This window comes from Sinohyriopsis cumingii, unplaced genomic scaffold (genome assembly GCF_028554795.1).
Source record: "Sinohyriopsis cumingii isolate HCF-2022 unplaced genomic scaffold, ASM2855479v2 utg000459l, whole genome shotgun sequence".
NCBI lineage: Eukaryota > Metazoa > Mollusca > Bivalvia > Unionida > Unionidae > Sinohyriopsis > Sinohyriopsis cumingii.
This window is the reverse complement of record NW_028315902.1, coordinates 1,104,246-1,122,787: the sequence shown is the minus strand read 5'-3', so window position 1 is coordinate 1,122,787 and position 18,542 is coordinate 1,104,246. Positions and strand designations below refer to the sequence as shown.

General features: G+C 35.0%; 1 protein-coding gene across 2 annotated transcripts in view; it reads right to left on the bottom strand.

The window, feature by feature from the left end:
- Positions 1-530: 530 nt before the first annotated feature.
- LOC149773991 (neurocalcin-delta B-like) overlaps positions 531-18,542 on the bottom strand; it is a 299,760-nt gene continuing 281,748 nt past the window's right edge. For both annotated transcript variants that reach the window (XM_089945922.1, XM_089945924.1), the window contains one exon: positions 531-14,250. In XM_089945922.1, the coding sequence (XP_089802048.1) occupies positions 14,050-14,250 (201 nt within the window). In that variant the 3' untranslated portion in view covers positions 531-14,049. The remainder of the gene's footprint in view (positions 14,251-18,542) is intronic.

Here is an 18,542-nt window from a genome sequence, read left to right as displayed (position 1 = left end):
TATTCCAAAATGTATTCTCCATCAAAGAGACTCAATCCTGGATAATTACAATTCTTAACATAATTTCAGTCCAAATAGTCATTTCTGTCACTTCAAATGCTTTACACTTAAGCTGTGAAAGCACCATTACATCTCCATGTGATCAATTCTGCCTCAAGACTTTTTAGTCCCAATTAATAGTTTATCAAAATAATGTAATCCCTTTAAAATATGGGTGACTTCAAATGAAGTATTCAAAATGGCTGGTAAAAGTTCTGATGTAAAATGCTGTCTTGATGAAGTACCTTTGCAAGTCTTCATCAGCAGAGAGTCCTAGGAATCTGGGCAATAATTGTCTGTAATTATAGGTTACTGCATTTGTATGGGAAAATATGAAAGAGTTTTTTGGATGGATACTGCATAACCCATAGAAGTGAAGTATCCATCAGAGAAAAGGAGTTCATATTTTCCCATTCAAATGTAGTAACCTTTTTATTATATATTCATTTTCTTATTCTACCCAAGGGATAATATACATAAAAAACAGTAAATGAAATGGTACAGTTTACTCAGTCAAGTGCAGTACTAAATATGATGAGTGAATTATATACCCTGTAAGAAAAGAGCAAAGTGCATACAGAGCTATTTAATAAAACAAGCCTACATAGAATTATCCTTTGAAATGATAATGGGTAATCAATATATGCTTACACTGTTTTATCCAATAAGATATACATTTACACTTCCTCTCTAATACATGCAGACCAGAACATGTGACAAAAGCAGAAAAACTCTCTTCTGAAAGCGTCATACATATTTGTATTTTCAAGGCCATCATTAGATTATGTGAAACTTAAAGATATGAAAAGAACACCCATTCTTAATCCTGGCATCTCTTGACATTTTTTCAATAAAATTCCATCAAAGTCAAAATTTCCTCTAGAAACTAATAGTATATACTCATTTATAAGTGAGATCCAACTGTGAACTTCACAGACCCAGATCTGCAGTTATATAATGTTCTGGTAGATCTGGGTCTATGCAATTTGTTATGAGTAATGAATAGAACAATCAGCACAGACCCCGACCTGCAGGCACATTTTGCAGTGACTGATCAGGGACTAGGTTGTTTCCAGCTGGACTAGACTTATAATCAATTATATATAGTAAATGCAACTTGAAGAAAAAAAGACCTTTTTTGCTGAGCCCACCTTTTACTTATGCAGAAAGTAAGAAACTTCAGCACTGTGCTTAATCAAGAACTTTAACACTGACCTTAAACTATGGTATGGAAGGATATATAGATGAATATGCACATGTACACCAAAGTGATGACCTTATCAAGGTGTTGCCAAAGTGATGACTCTGTCAATATGTTGCCAAAGTGATGACTCTGTCAATATGTTGCCAAAGTGGGCTCAACAACAAAAATAGTTTATAATGCAGTGTGAGTGAAGACTGTATACAGCAACTGTTACTAATTAAATGTTGGCTAAATATTAAAATTGTTTCTATTGTATTTTATCCTCACCCAGTTAAGCGCAATATCATAGCCTATATACTCACTTGCAAGAGGAGTCCAAGTACAAACTGCACAGACCCAGATCTGCCAGCTCATAATGCACCAGCATTGGGTCTGTGCAGTTTGTTAGAAGTAATAAGTAGAACAAACAACATAGACCCTGATCTGCAGGCACATTATGGTACAAAGTCATGCCATTTGGCATATGAAAAATTCTCCCTCATCATTCCAGTGCTTGATGAACACAATAACATCTAGTATAGATGGTTGTAATGCATACATCGATGATCAGGATCTTTGTTGTTTGCAGTCTGATTCTACCACTAAATGGGTATATATGGTAGATTCAGGTCTTTCACTGCATCAGATCAGAGCCTATGCTGTGTTGTACAGTGAAACCTCTGAAGACTTGTAAACTTCAGTGAAGTGAAATTCCTTAGACCTGAATCAAGATTCCGGTCCAGAAGTTTTAACTGTTTAATCACAAAGAGCTTAAACTTAATAAACTGAAACCTGTTTACTATGATAACCAAGACAAATGGTCAGTTCTTTATGTCAATTATACATTAAAATAAACATTATAAAAGCCATAATCAAGGCATGAGGTTTGCCAACGGTCTACAAGCAGCCTATGGCCATTGATAGTAAAATAAAAAAATAGAATTACATACAGATGCAGTAAAATTTTAATAATAATATATATATTTAAAAAATTGACTGACCATTATTGTCAAAATTGGGTCAAAACAAGTGAAATATTTACTAACTTATGCCAGGAATCTCATTTCTAGTTGAAAACTGATAACTTCAGTGAACCAAGACCCACCTCAAATAAATATTTTAGTTTGGTCATCAATGGATTTCATTCTTAAGAATTTGCTTTGTACAGGAATATAGTACATGTATTACCATATGTAATGTTGCTTGCTTATTAGACAAGTCCAACTGCAAACTGCACAGACCTGGATCTACCACTGCATGATGCACCAGCAGATCTGGGTCTGTGCAGTTTCTTAGGAATAATCAATAGAACAAATAACAAAGACCCTGATCAGCAGGTGCGTTATGTTATGGCTTATAGGATCTTTGTTGTTTGCAATGGTTCTTCAATACAGACTGGATAGAGACATAAAATTACATTGTATATGTATTTAAATTATATGCACAAGTCAAGAGTTCATATTAACATGTCTGTTTCGTACCAGGCTTGTATAATAACACATGTAAAGCAACTACAGACAATATTATTCTAAAATACCAACTTTTCTTCAATCTATTTGAGCAATGTGACCATTTACAAGCAAAAAATAAACTATTCTACACATTAGAAAACCATGTGTTCCATGTAATGAACATGTACAAAGCAAAATTCTGTTCGACAAATACATGTAATTTGTTCATATTAGCTATATGTACCTTGTTTGACTGAATCAGAAGTAAAAACAAATCATTCATAATTCTAAAGGTGCTTCCAAGTAATTTATATTTCTGTAAATGATTGCCAAATTGGTTTTATTTATTTTATGTACTTGCTTATAAGTTAAGTCCTACTGCAAACATCACAGACCCAGATCTTACATCACATAATGCACTGGCAGATCTGGGTCAAGGCAGTGTGTTAGGAGTAATCAATGGAATAAACAACTTAGAATCTGATCTGCCAGTACATTGTGTAATAGCATATCTGGGTCAAGGCAGTGTGTTAGGAGTAATCAATGGAATAAACAACTTAGAATCTGATCTGCCAGTACATTGTGTAACAGCAGATCTGGGTCAAGGCAGTGTGTTAGGAGTAATCAGTGGAATAAACAACTTAGAATCTGATCTGCCAGTACACTGTGTGATAGCAGATTTGGGTCAAGGCAGTGTGTTAGAAGTAATCAATGGAACAAACAACTTAGAATCTGATCTGCCAGTACACTGTGTGATAGCAGATCTGGGTCAAGGCAGTGTGTTAGGAGTAATCAGTGGAATAAATAACTTAGAATCTGATCTGCCAGTACATTGTGTAATAGCAGATCTGGGTCAAGGCAGTGTGTTAGGAGTAATCAATGGAACAAACAACTTAGAATCTAATCTGCCAGTACACTGTGTGATAGCAGATCTGGGTCAAGGCAGTGTGTTAGGAGTAATCAGTGGAACAAACAACTTAGAATCTGATCTGCCAGTACATTGTGTAATAGCAGATCTGGGTCAAGGCAGTATGTTAGGAGTAATCAATGGAACAAACAACTTAGAATCTGATCGGCCAGTACACTGTGTGATAGCAGATCTGGGTCAAGGCAGTGTGTTAGGAGTAATCAATGGAACAAACTACTTAGAATCTGATCTACCAGTACACTGTGTGATAGCAGATCTGGGTCAAGGCAGTGTGTTAGGAGTAATCAATGGAACAAACAACTTAGAATCTGATCTGCCAGTACACTGTGTGATAGCAGATCTGGGTCAAGGCAGTGTGTTAGGAGTAATCAATGGAACAAACAACTTAGAATCTGATCTGCCAGTACACTGTGTGATAGCAGATCTGGGTCAAGGCAGTGTGCTAGGAGTAATCAATGGAACAAACAACTTAGAATCTGATCTGCCAGTACATTGTGTAATAGCAGATCTGGGTCAAGGCAGTGTGTTAGGAGTAATCAATGGAACAAACAACTTAGAATCTAATCTGCCAGTACACTGTGTGATAGCAGATCTGGGTCTATGCTGTTTGCAGTTAGACTTGACTTATAAGCAAGTGTTTATGGTAGGTAGTGGCTTTAGAATCATTTTGAGCATTTTTGAGGGTGGGGGAAGTCTCTCAATTTATTTGTCCTTGTCTTCATTTGGTAGATTTAATGATAATTTTGTGTTGGCTGGTACACCAAGAAAATGAAAAATGAAGAAGATATGACATAGTTTAAAAAATGGTTATTTCCACACAAAAAATCTCCACTTGTGTATTAAAAAGTGTATAAAACAACAACTATCTTCAATAAAAGGTAAAAACAAGCAAACAAGCTTGGTGGGATGGGTGAATCAAATATTTAAGCTGTAGATCATGCTGTGGTAATTTGATGTGACTGCTGGACAAGTATAATTATTTATTCCATATCAACACAAAAGTTTGCCTTTTTTATGATTATTGAGCAAAGTTTGAGCTTGAGTTATAAATGGCCCAATCAGGATGGTAACAAACATAAACATGCATTGTTATCCATAATATTCGTCATAGTATATAATCATGATACCATTCATGTACAGCTATTTATTTTACTTTGCATATAAGATCAATGTCAAACATTTCTTACACACTAACGGAAAATAATGGTCAAAGAAAATGTTGCTTATTGAATCTGACTAAAAGTGTACATGTATAAAACAATTTCAATCACCATACAATACTTTACTTACATACATATATCAATATTTACCTATACTCAATTGCAAACAATGTGAAAAAAAGACAAAATGCGCATTTATAAATTGTTAAAAAGGTATTGACATTTAAAAAGATCCCTCCTTTCTAGCATGTGATTTTTCTTCATTAACCTTCAAGTTTTCTGTGAATTTTAGACAACCATTTTCCTTTGGAATCTGTACAGGTGTAATAAAAAGACTATACCATACTGTCATATTACATGTTCTTTAGTTTTATTCTGATTTGTATGTGGATTATATTATGATCAATCTAGGAATTAGGAGATTGTGGCTAATATGGACAGAACTTTTGATAGGCAAATGTCAAAAGTGTCACCCAAAATATAGGAACATTTTACATACAGTAAAGACAGAAGGAAATGAAATTTAACTGTATTAAATATAGATGACATTCGAGAAAACTATGTGTATATGAAGTTTCAGTTTACTGGAGAATGTAGACATACTTATTAAACCGACTTTTGCATATATAGTTTACATGAATGACCAATATATTATTGCTCTCATGCAAATAACATTGTGGATGAAGACTCTGGATAAGGTAATTCAAGTCCATTTCAAAGTATTAATAGGTATACCATTTATAATTCGAGTCAAACTGTAAACAACAAAGCTCCTGATCTGACACAGTATAATACACCTGCAGGTCAAGGTCTATGTTCTATGTTCTAATTAACATTCCAGATCTCCTGGTGCATTATGTTGCAGCAGATCTGGGTCTGTGTAGTTCGCAATTGGACTCTTCAGCAATACATGATACCCTTCAAATTCTCTGGGGAAAAAAAACTAAAACAAATTAAATTTGATAATTATAAACCCTGACAACATGAGAGCTGTTATTTTGTGGAGCTAAATGAAAGTCAGTCTCAGTGCAAAATTTTAGTACATATCAGCCATTTTTGCAAGTCATTGTGGGTAATTTTCTTCCAAGGTATGGACAGGTGTTAAGTTATTCTTTGCAACATTTTTCAATTTATAGGAGGTGGACTAGCAAATATATAACATGGTACCTCTTTTACCCACAATTTCTTACAGAAAATACCCTGCCAACCAACTAAATTGCTAATAGAAGTGAATCATTATGTAGTGCAATTCAAGGACAAAAATTTTATGTCGTTAATATGCTGCAATTAAAGATTCATTAAAATGTAATGATGCTAAAACATTGCAATTTACATCAATTCAGGTCATGCATTAATGCTTGTGCATTGTGTAAGAAACTGCAATCAGAGCAGAGCAGACCAGATCTGCAACTGCATAAATGTACCAGTATTTCAGAGTTTGTGTGTTTTTTCTACCATAGATTTTAAACAAACAGCAAAGACATGGACACATTTTGTCATGCCAGATATGGCTCCATGCTATTTTTAAGTTGGGGAAACCTCAATAAACATCAATAAAAGCGTAACTTCTGTGTAATAAAAATGAGCCCTGTGTAACATCAGCAAACTGATTGAAGGGAAAGCATGTACATATGCTACCCTAATTTAATTTTGGACTCTTTCAAATGATCTTAATTACTCAATGGGAACATAACAAATTCAGCTTTATTGCTAGAGTTCCTATGTCTTATTGATCTTCTTTAGCTTCTCTACTTCCTATAACAGCCATCATATGCCAGGTCAGATGTGTGCATGAGGACAATTAGTCAATAAAATAAGCTTCTCGAGGCATAGATTGACATCTTTATATCATTCTAAAGTATCCAAGCAGAAACCATCATCCCAGAAGGATTTGTAATCAGAAACAAACATTATCAAAGAGAGAAACAGAAATTAAGGATCATGCAAAACAATCTGATACAAAATGATGCAAACGTGTTCAACAAGCTATACATACAAAAAATATCAAGATTATAAAGCAATTAGAGAGTTCTCTTTAAAAAAAAAACTGTTGTGATGTAAACATGATTAAATTCTTGATGATAAAATGTTGTTTTCATGGTCTGTTTAATTGGTCCTATACACTACCTTGCAAAGTAAAGTCTCTATTCTGCAACCAGTTTTAGTCTTCTTTGCTATGAGAAGGGAATACTTACATAGGCCCACTGCCATGTATGCGTGACTAATTGAAGGCAGGACTTAAGTATGTAGGCCCATTGCCATGTATGCATTACTAATAGAAGGCAAGACTTGCGTATGTAGGCCCATTGCCATGTATGCATGACTAAATCAAGGTAGGACTTGCATAGGCCCACTGCCATGTATGCGTGACTAATTGAAGGCAGGACTTAAGTATGTAGGCCCATTGCCAAGTATGCATTACTAATAGAAGGCAAGACTTACATATGTAGGCCCATTGCCATGTATGCATGACTAAGTCAAGGTAGGACTTGTATAGGCCCACTGCCATGTATGCATGACTAATTGAAGGCAGGACTTAAGTATGTCAGCCCATCACCATGCATGCATGACTAAGTCATGGTAGGACTTACATAGGCCCACTGCAAGGTATGCAAGATTAAGTCAAGGCAGGACTTAAGTATGTAGGCCCATTGCCATGTATGCATGACTAAGTCAAGGTAGGACTTACATAGGCCCACTGCTGTGTATGCATGACTAAGTCAAGGCAGGACTTAAGTACATGTATGTAGGCCCAGTGCCATGTATGCATGACTAAGTCAAGACAGGAATTAAGTATGTAGACCCATTGCCATGTATGCATGACTAATCAAAAGCAGGACTTATGTAGGCCCAGTGCCATGTATGCATGAATAAGTCAAGGCAGGAATTAAGTATGTAGACCTGTTGCTGTTTATGCATGACTAATTAAAGGCAGGACTTAAGTATATAGGCCCAGTGCTATGTATGCATGACTAAGTCAAGACAGGACTTAAGTATGTAGGTCCATTGCCATGTATGCATGACTAATTGAAGGCAGGACTTTAGTATCTAGGCCCATTGCTGTATATGTATGACTAATCAAAGGCAGGATTTAAGAATGTAGGCCCAATGCCATGTATGCATGACTAATCTTAATTAAGATCAAACTTTTAAAAAAGATAACGGTCATTACAGTTCAACATGTCAGGCACCAAATTTAACAGTTTTTCTTTCCATGCAAAACTAAAAGAAATCATAAGGGGTTAACAAATCCAAATAGTACTATTCTAATATCTGATGGTCAACATTAACAGTGAATAGTAAGAGATATAGTATTAAGAAAATCATAAAGGAATGGTTGAAGTCACACCTCATTTCATTCATGAGTGTTTCCTACCTTAATACAATTTTAGTTAAGTAACATTGCCAGTACTGTAACAATTTCCAGTGATACAGGCACATGTCAGTAAAAACAAGCAAAGTTAGTCCTACACCATGTCCAACTGTTACGCTATTGGAAATAACTCTTCATATCTAATAACAATATCTGAAAATTGACCTATTGGGGCAAAGGATCCATGATGATATGGTGTTATATCAGGGACTGTGTTATACTGAGGTACATTAAAATAGGATCTATGACCATACTGTGTTATATCAGGGACTGTGTTATCTGAGGCATATTATAATAGGATCCATGACCATATAGTGTTACATCAGGGACCGTGTTATACTGGGGCACACTATAGTGAGGGACTACTGTATATATTAACTGCACAGTAAAAATGTCCATTATCTGGACCCATTCTGAGACGTGGATTTTGACCAGATTATGAATTGGTTGTCCAGACAACCCGTAAAAAGATACAGAATAAATCATGTATCTAGGGCAGAGATTCCCAGCTTCAAATCAAGATCATGTGGGAGGTCCTCAAAAAGGTCATAAAGGGTCATCAAAACATATTTATTTTGGGGGCTTTTTAAAAAAATGAAAAGTAGCCTGAGGGCCAGGAGGGTCTTGTTGGTGGCGAATTTGGGTCACTGCAAAAATAACAATCACCTAACAGCAAACAATATAGACCCAGATCTTTTGCAGCAGATAAATATGTACACTATTCATTCAACTTATAATATAAAACCAGAAGAATAGACCCTGACTTGTTGGCATATTATGTAACAGTTGATTTGTATCAATAATTTGTAAAGTTTTGTATTTGACATCACTGATAAATATAATAATCTTTATGATAAAAATTTCCATAAAACATGTTTGGCTGTACTGCCAATGTCCCATACTCATTGTAACTCACTAAGATAAAAATAGAAACAAGAAAATCTATTATGTGTTTAAAGTCTAACTCAAGGCCATCAGAACAAAACAACACTGAATCTATGTAAATTTACAACTGTAAATTGTGGATTTCACAAACAACTGCACACATATAAGATATAAACTTTAATCCATGGAAAGTTTGGAACAAAGTCACATATTTAAAAAACATTAAAACAATGCAATATCAATAAATGAATGGTTTGGTTTGGTTTGGTGTTTTACAGCATGTCAGCACAAAGTCTTTATTTAGTGCCAAAATAATTTGACTAAAGTGCTGTACAAAATAACATACCAAGATGATCAACCTATGTTGATCTGATAGTTGCATGTGATGATGAATACAATTTGCAAAGGTAACAGTGCTTGGGTTTCCTTACTATTTTACTATAGATGCTGTCTGATACATTTTAAAGGGAAAGTCCTGATATGTGTGGGGTGGGTAGGGGGGAGGCATTTTGTAATCTACCATATTTTTTGTGTACAATGCATGTACCAGATTATAAAACTCTGGATCTATCATCACAACACACAGCAGCAGCTCCTACAAACTGAGTCTTGACAGTTTATTCTATTGTTCTATTGAGAACTTCTGCTAAAGAGAAGAGCAAAGCCCCAGATCTACAGGTGCACAAAATTCAATTAAAAAATATGCCATATTATCTGTGACAATATGTGTTTACCAATGCTAAATACTGTGTCTACTTATCTCTGAACCACCACACGCAGGCAAGTCCCTTGTCATAATGTTTCAATATGCCAAATCCAACACCATGTAAAAATAATAATAATAATAATAATATTTTTTTGTTGTTGTTGTAGGGTTTAACGCCATTTTTCAGCACATGATAGGCTATACATGGTGTCCAGTATTAATGGTGGAGGAAGAACCCAGAAAATCCCCAGAAAGAACCACCAACCCTCGAGAAGCAACTGGCAAACTTTCTCACATACTCACATTGGCTGAATCCGAAACTTGAACCCACGCAGACAGAGGTGAGATGGCAGTGATCCATAATGGAGAGCGCTTTAGACCACTTGGCCACTCGGGGCCCCAATAATAATAATAATTAATAATGATAATAATAAAGGGTTTATTTAATGAGGGCAACATGTTTAGCATACCAGAGATGCTAAACTCCCCTGTGGCTGACTAATAAATAACTTATAGTATTACTAATAAATATAATACTGGGGAGAGAGAAAAAGTATGATGATAAGTAGTATCAGTACCTTTTACATAGACCCTAGCTATGCCCACATCCTTTTCTGCAACTGAAGAGGATCCCAAGCCACTATCATTAATTGCACACTAATTAGGTATCTCTAGCATTTCTAGATTCCTCATCAAAAATGCATTACCAAAGTCCACCAATTTCATAATGATTTTTCACAGTGTAATGACGAAACATCATCACTGTATTAGTTGGCCTGAGAAACATTGCTATTTGATATATAAATCTGAGCATATCTTTCAGGGTATTATTTTGGGTCTCCTTACCAAACTGTCATCTGATACAAGTTAACTCTTGATCACATGACAGAAAAAACTACTAGTATTGGTCCCTCACTATAAAACGCTTCTAACATGGTCCCTGATATAACACTGTCTCTGATATAACATGGTCCCCAATATAACACTGTCTCTTATATAACACATATGGTCATAGATCCCAACGTACTGACTTAACACATTAACCCCTAGCACCGCGTTTACATGGCAGGAGGTAGTAGTCTACTGCCGAGCTCTGTAGCATCAAGGTCATGTAAGATACACTAAAGTGGGTGATATTATAGAAAGGTAGACAGATGTAGCTCTACAATGATACCAAATAATCTGGAAGTTAAGCACACCAAAAAAAAAAGAATTCCAATTTTTACCCTTCTGCTAATGCATGATTGAAATAGCCAATGAAAAATGATGTTTCTAACACAACTAGGCATTAGGTTTATGGATAATCACTTGGAAGTCGATGTATTAGGATGTATTCAGAAATAGAAAACAAAATATGTTTCCTACTTGCATTTCAGGTGAAAACGACAAAAACCTCCATGGGTTAATGACTTAATGGGTGCATTTTGATGACATCACCAAATCTGAATATTCCTTGCATATTTAATCACCTGTGCATCGACACTGCACATAAATTAAAAATTTAGCCATTCCCTGATGATTTGTAAAAAAATTCCAAAATCCTTGTCAACAGACAATTTCTTTGCTCTGGTAATACCCCAGTGCCATCTATGCCCTTTCTTGTGAAGTAATGCCAAAATGGTTCCTAGAGACCCAGAGTGTTTAAGGGCTTCCAAAACTTTTCAAGGATTATTTTTTTCTATGAAAACCTTTCTCAATATGCTGTTTTGTTATTACTATATAAGCAGGTACAAAAGCAGAACAAAAAAATAACTGAAAATAACTAGTAAGAATGCCACTGGCAACAAAGGATAGGCTACTCCATCTGGCAACTACTTTTGTCGTCTGTCATTTGATCCACCCAGTTTTATGCCATTTTATTTATTTATTTTTTATTTATTTTGCAAAATAAAAAATTAACAAAATCTTCAAAAGTCAAGAATGTTTTTTCAGTTCTAACTTTTTATTTCCTCAGATAAATCGAAGAAGTTTTGGAAAAAAAGGAAAGGAGTTTTAAATTCAAAAACATTTAGGGATCAAATCAATTTTAAATAATTTCTACAACTTTTCATAGCAACTGCTTAAATTTAAGGATTTTTCAAGGTGATATTAACTATGGACAAGTCTACATTGTGCCATTAGCAATACCGAAGGTGAATCACATTTACTAATTTCTGATTGATTCTATTAAATCCAATATTTTGGTTAGGAAAGTTTAATCAGTGGATATTATCATTCATGCATATACTTTCACTGCAATTATTCATTATCTCCTTTTTAAAAAAAAATAAGATCATGAATTATTTTGTTATCTAACAGTCCTTACACAACCAAAGAGTGGGTTGGGGACTGGAGATGATTTGGAATCATTCTGCTCATGTACAATAACAACAAGAACATATATGAAAATTGCCTTCCTAAAATATATAAACAAAATTTTAATTTAGTGTAAGCGCCTTCTTTTCATATTTTCTTCAGTAGGTAACAGAAACAAAGAAATCCATTTTTACTCAAGTGGGGCTGCATGGTCAGAAAACTACATCAGAAAATTAGAAATAATGTATTTCCTACCTAAAAACAAGTCTCAAATTGAGTCACCAATGTAGTCAATTTATTTGTTGATGTTAAAAGTAATTGTTATTCAACTGCAACCAAAGAAAGCATAAGAGTCAGAGGTGATGACACTCTTCGTACTTTGGATATAATCTACTCTAGTTTTCCATGTAATGTACATCAGTATAAAATGGACATGCCTGCAGTGCTGTAAACTGATTAGTGTTAAAGTGCAGTACTTATCAATTACAAATAATAATCAAAGTACTGATTAATACCGATGACTTAGAGGATTCATGTCACACTGCATTAAGCAGGCTCAAAACGATGCACTTATGAGATTTGCAAATTTATAATCAAGTCCCACTTTTATGATCATAAGCAATTTTTAAGTATATTTTTTATTTTTATCTTTTAACTGAGAAGTGAGCTAAACACATTCATTAAACATCTTGAGAAATCATCAAAACTTTACCTTTGATGACAATTTGTTATCCTAATTAGACTGCACTGTTTCAAGTGCTACTGAGAAGCTGACAAACAATATCAGGGAGGTAATAAATATGACTAATCATTTCCTAAGAATCTGAAGTTAAATAATGTCCCTTCAGTATCTTGCCTGGCCTTTCAAGGTCAAAAAGAAAGAAGAGCTAAATATCAAAAGTGCCGTATTATTACAAATATTAGTAAAAAATAGTAGACATCATGCCATAGATTTTGAGACATGAAATCTCTCCTAGCTAAAAATTATTCTGTAATATATAGTAACTTGTGAATTCATGGCTAGTCTAGTGCATGGTAGGTGATACTATATGGTTTGTTTACTTTTTATCCTTCATTCCATTTTAGAAATCTAAACTGCAACAATAACAGCATTTATCATAATTAATCCTGGAAAATCAAATCTGGAAAAAATTATATCAATAATAATTTATCCTATTGTCAAGTATTTGTCAGATTTATCTTAGGCGGATACTGTAATGGCATGTTGACCAATACTATCAATGGTAAAAGTGTGAACATGAACTGCAGACAATATTATCACTGGTAAAGGTGTGAGCAATTAGGCAACCAATAGGTCTATCAGAAATTTAGCTGTGATGTCCATCACACAGCTGTCATTTTATATAAAGTACAAATTCAAATGGTCATAAATTTAAACTTTTCAAACATTTTTCATGAAATTTTAAGTTTATACTTGGCATTAGTGCTAATTCATATAACTGTCCCACTAAACAATGTTAATTTTTTAAGATGTGCTTTTCTGACAAATAGGTATGGGAAGCCCCTCTGTTCCACTGAAAGGTCATTTGTTATTCTAACAACGTATCTGCATGACTCTATCAAAGAACTGTTTGATAATAGACACTGTGTAAATCACCTCTTGAAATGTGTAACGAAAATCTAATGACAGTTTCTAATTCATTGCTTTGCAGTGGTAATATAATGAGAACAAACACTAGGAGCTTACATGAGTATTAATGCACAATCCCCATCTTATTCTGGTTGCCAAGGCAACTATTTTCACTATTTATCATGAAAGTTCTGATGAACTGCAAATTTTGGAATTTAATTACTATGAATATTGTTATCAATATAACTGAAATAATCTTATCAGTATCCATTCAATACCAGCTCTGATAAAAGAAGACATTATCTAAGCAGAGCTGTGTGACACAACTATCTCGAGAGAGGTGTGCTATGTTTCCTTGGAAACCAGCAATGAAATATGTACGAGCACAGAACCATCTTGTGTGAGGTTTTTTTTCAGTTTAGTTCCAAGCACACTATCTTATTTCTGTTCCGATCCTCCTGCATCTGCTGTCAACATCTGGTAAAGGAATTGGTCATTACGGCAGCCATCAATGAATTCCTGTTTGGTCAAGACACCATCGCCATCTACATCCATTTTGCTGAAGATCTTCTCTGTACGCACCTGTGGAGAGTCCATGTCTGAACCGCCAATGGAATTCCCTAACATGTTGTATATTGCCTGAAACAGTAAACACATTATAACAAGACAGATATTAACACCTTATAAAAATACTGATATTCGAAGAATTGAATCCAGCTAAGAGTTTCATTTCTTTACGATCATACTACCATATATACTCGCTTATAAGTTGAGTCAACAGCAAACTGCACAGACCCAGATCTGCTATCACATGATGCACCAGCAGATCTTAGTCTATGCAGTTAAGAGTAATCAGTGGAACAAACAAAAACAGACCTTGACTTGCTTGCACATTATGCACTGGCATATCAGGGTCTATGTTGCTTGCAGCTTGTGGCTGAACTTCTAAGCAAGTATAGATGGTTATATACTGTGGATTAATTAATTTTTCATTGTATCAGTTTTTGTGGATTTGCAAAAAAATATATTTTTGTCAGTATTAAAAATTGGTGAATATGCCTCTTTGATAAACAGCATAAATTACAATTTTTACTGGTCTTAAATCTTTAAATTGCTGCTACCACACTGTCCAGGTAAACAAACAGCTCATACACAATTATAAATTCAGAATAATTTGTACAGTGACTGATGAATATGCAGCAAAATGAAGTGCATGTATTATTACATCAAACATGGCATTTAGCCAAACCCTTTTTAAACATCTAAATGTGAGAAGAAGGAAACATGACCCAGCCTTCTAAGACTAGTGTTTACTTAGAGTTGAGTCCTTTGTATGATGATTTGCTTTGCAGAATCTAGAAAGTAGCCATTTAATACTGCTGGCTGCTCAGCTGAAATGACCTCTGAGGCAGGTGTGTCAATGTATACAAATAAAGAACTCCCTCAATACATGTTGTTCATGGCAGTGATAGAGAATACCACCTTATAATGTTGTTGTTGTTGTTGCTGTAGGGTTTAACGCCATTTTGCAGCACACGATAGGCTATACATGGCGCCAGTATTAATAGTGGAGGAAGAACCCCGGAAAGAACCACCGACCCACGAGAAGTTACTGGCAAGCGCTCTCACATACCCACATTGGCTGAATCTGAGACTCGAACCCACGCAGACAGAAGTGAGATGGCAATGATCCGTAACGGAGAGCGCTTTAGACCACTTGGCCACTTGGGGCCCCACCACCTTATAATGAACTACATGATACATATAATTTAACTTCCAACTGATCAAATGTGATACATGACTGTACTCAGTGTATAAGAGGAAATGCTGTAATGAAGGTGTTACAGTGGGGAGTGCTGTATAATGCTACATAGTTTGACTTTATATATACTGTCAACCTTTCTAAAATGGTCACCTTTATATCATGGTCACCTGGTCTCAAGAGACATTCTAATTTTCACTCTGCCAATTTTCAATATAAAAGTCATATAAAAAAAAACTGCTTTCCATTGTCAGCAGCCAGGTATTTCCTTACCAAAGAAATGGTTTTTCACTGCTTTAAGTGATAAATTTATCAAAGTGACTATGACTGGTTGGTGTATATATACCAAACTTTCACTTCATGTGGATGGCATTGTTTAATTAAAGGCAAATATGTGAATTGATGCATAAGCATTTCTTATTTTAACTCTACTCACCATACTCCAGACATATTGTCAGTGTCACTCAAAGGTGTCAATATGTCCAATTTGAATGTGAGGTGGTCTTTATTACTTGGGGAGAGGGGTCAATTAATGCAATCTCTTTTCTGGATGGTGAGAAAATGAGAAAAGCAGTCATTTTGTTGTAGCAGAAATAGGAATCGCCTTTCCTGCCAGTGTGAAAGGTATAGTTTGATATTATCATCTATCTGCCTGTGAATTAAAGTTATCTCGGATGAAAAAATTCATCAATGTGATATGAGTTACATTCGTTTTCATTAGGGTCAGGGGTAATTCAATATTTGTTTGTTAAAGCAGGTGAAGTCTCAGTTTGTGTTACTAATAAAAGCCATTTATAGCTTCTTTTCATTCTCTATTCACCACAGGCCTCTCACATTAAATAACAGTCTGCTGATCTCAGCTAGCTGAGGAACTGGTTAATCCAGATCTTGTTTGAGATGTGAATGTTGTTTATTAGCCTAATTATACAAGTTAATGCAATAAAGAACCAGTCCTCTATTTCAAAATCATATGTAAGATGTCAATTACTAGTGAAATTATAGGTGTTTTTATGGTACACAAAACAATTATCAGTGATTAAGAGTCAGTCATGATTTTATAGAATGGATTAAAATGAAAATGATACATTAATCTTGTGTGGAGCATAAGTTTGGGATCGAACAAAATATACATTTATTTCATGAAGTTGAACAGTGCACATACTGATAATAAAATGATAATTCATGGAATAATAATAATAGCAACAAACATCATTATCATCATAATCAGTGAATAGTATTTCTTGAAAAGCCAAGTTTGAAACTTAACCTGCATATAGATGCTACATGTGTACAAAGGCAACACTCTGCCATGGCAAGCTTAACTGTTAAGTAATCAACCATGAAATAAATTTTTCATGAGCAACTGCTGAGAAAAAAGTTTTAACTGTCTTGTTTGCCTGATTTGAGAAATGTATTATGCATAATGCATGACACTCCATTGAATAATTCATCAAGATAACATGTAATTTTGGGGGGTCACATTGAGAAAAGCTGTAATTGCTCACCTAACACAGTACCTCCAAGACAGGATAAATATATTAAAATCTCATTCATATTTACACATATCTGAATTCCAATAAGATTAAGATCAACTAAAAGACAACAAGTAAATTATGTGAATTTCATCCCCCACTAATCATGTTGAGTTCACGGAAGTTCACAATCCCTGAACTCCATGACCTTTAAGAAAGAGCTTTAAAGTTATTGCAGAGACATAAAAAAACAAGTTTCCTCTCCCTATCTTAAACAACATTAGCAGTAAAGTGCACAAAGGAATCATAAAAAAAATTAAATGACCGTGAACTTGAAGATAAAACCCTGACTTCCATGCATGCCATGCCATCAAACTGAGAAGCATGTGTATTGGTCATTGCTCTACCTTGAACAGCTTTTGTGACATAAAACAGAAACAAAAGAAACCTTAAAATATTAACATGTTAACTTGACCTTCACAAGACATCAAAACATGCTGTACAACACAGAGTAACAAAATAAGTATACCAAGCATCATATGTCCATCTTAAATAGTTGTGAGGTGAGAAAGCAGATAGGAAAATGAATAAAGTCCTAAACTATTGAGCTGTAACCTTGACATGGAGAAACGATGCCCAGCAAGGTATACACCTTTTTCTTATGTACCAATTGTCAACCCTTCATCTTAAAAGACTTTAAAATTATAGAATGAAAAGGAAAGTAGAATAGAAAATGAGTACCATGAATGGCACATTATATGCCTGTGCCATGTTTAGTAGTCCTCTATGTTCACAAGTTAAATATTTGTATAGAAGCAATTTTTCTTCCTTCTACCATGGTAAGACCTTTGGACCCAACATCAAGATTTTTCCTAACCATATGTGCAAGCCTGCCACAAGGTTTGGTTGAGATCTATGATGTAGAACCAATGTTATTCTGTTCTTTGTTCTGTTAGTCATTTTGATGTTTGACCATTTACTGGTAACTCTAAATGAATTGACCTCTTCCTTACCCTGAGTGCAAGCAATCTGTAAGGTTTTGGTTGAGGTATGTGATACAGAACTGATATTACTGTGTTGAAACCATTTTTGTATTATGTCATAGGGACTTTAACCTTTAACTGTTTTTACCCCCAAATAAACAGGTTTCTTCTTGCCATAAGTGCAGGGGCCCCGAGTGGTCTAAAGCGCTCTCCATTATGGATCACTGCCATCTCACCTCTGTCTGTGTGGGTTCGAGTCTAGGATTTGGCTAATGTGGGTATGTGAGAAAGCTTGCCAGTAGCTTCTCGTGGGTCGGTGGTTCTTCCCGGGGTTTTCCCGGGTTCTTCCTCCGCCATTAATACTGGCCGCCATGCATATCCTATCGTGTGCTGAAAAATGGCATTAGACCCCACAACAACAACAACCGTAAGTGCAGGCTATCCACAAAATTTGCTAAATATAGTTGTGGAGAACTCAAGACAATGTGTGGAAATCGTTCTCCATCATTCAGTCACAGTGACCTTGACCTTTGAGCCAGACATTGATAGGGTACTTCTATGTGTTTTAAACTTTACGTTCAAGTCATGCACAAAGTTTGGTAAATGATGATGGTGTATGATTCAAGATAGTGTGCAGAAACCAAATTTGTAACAGACGGTTAGACTGACAACATCATAGCATTATATGCTCCATGTTATGACAGGCATACAAAA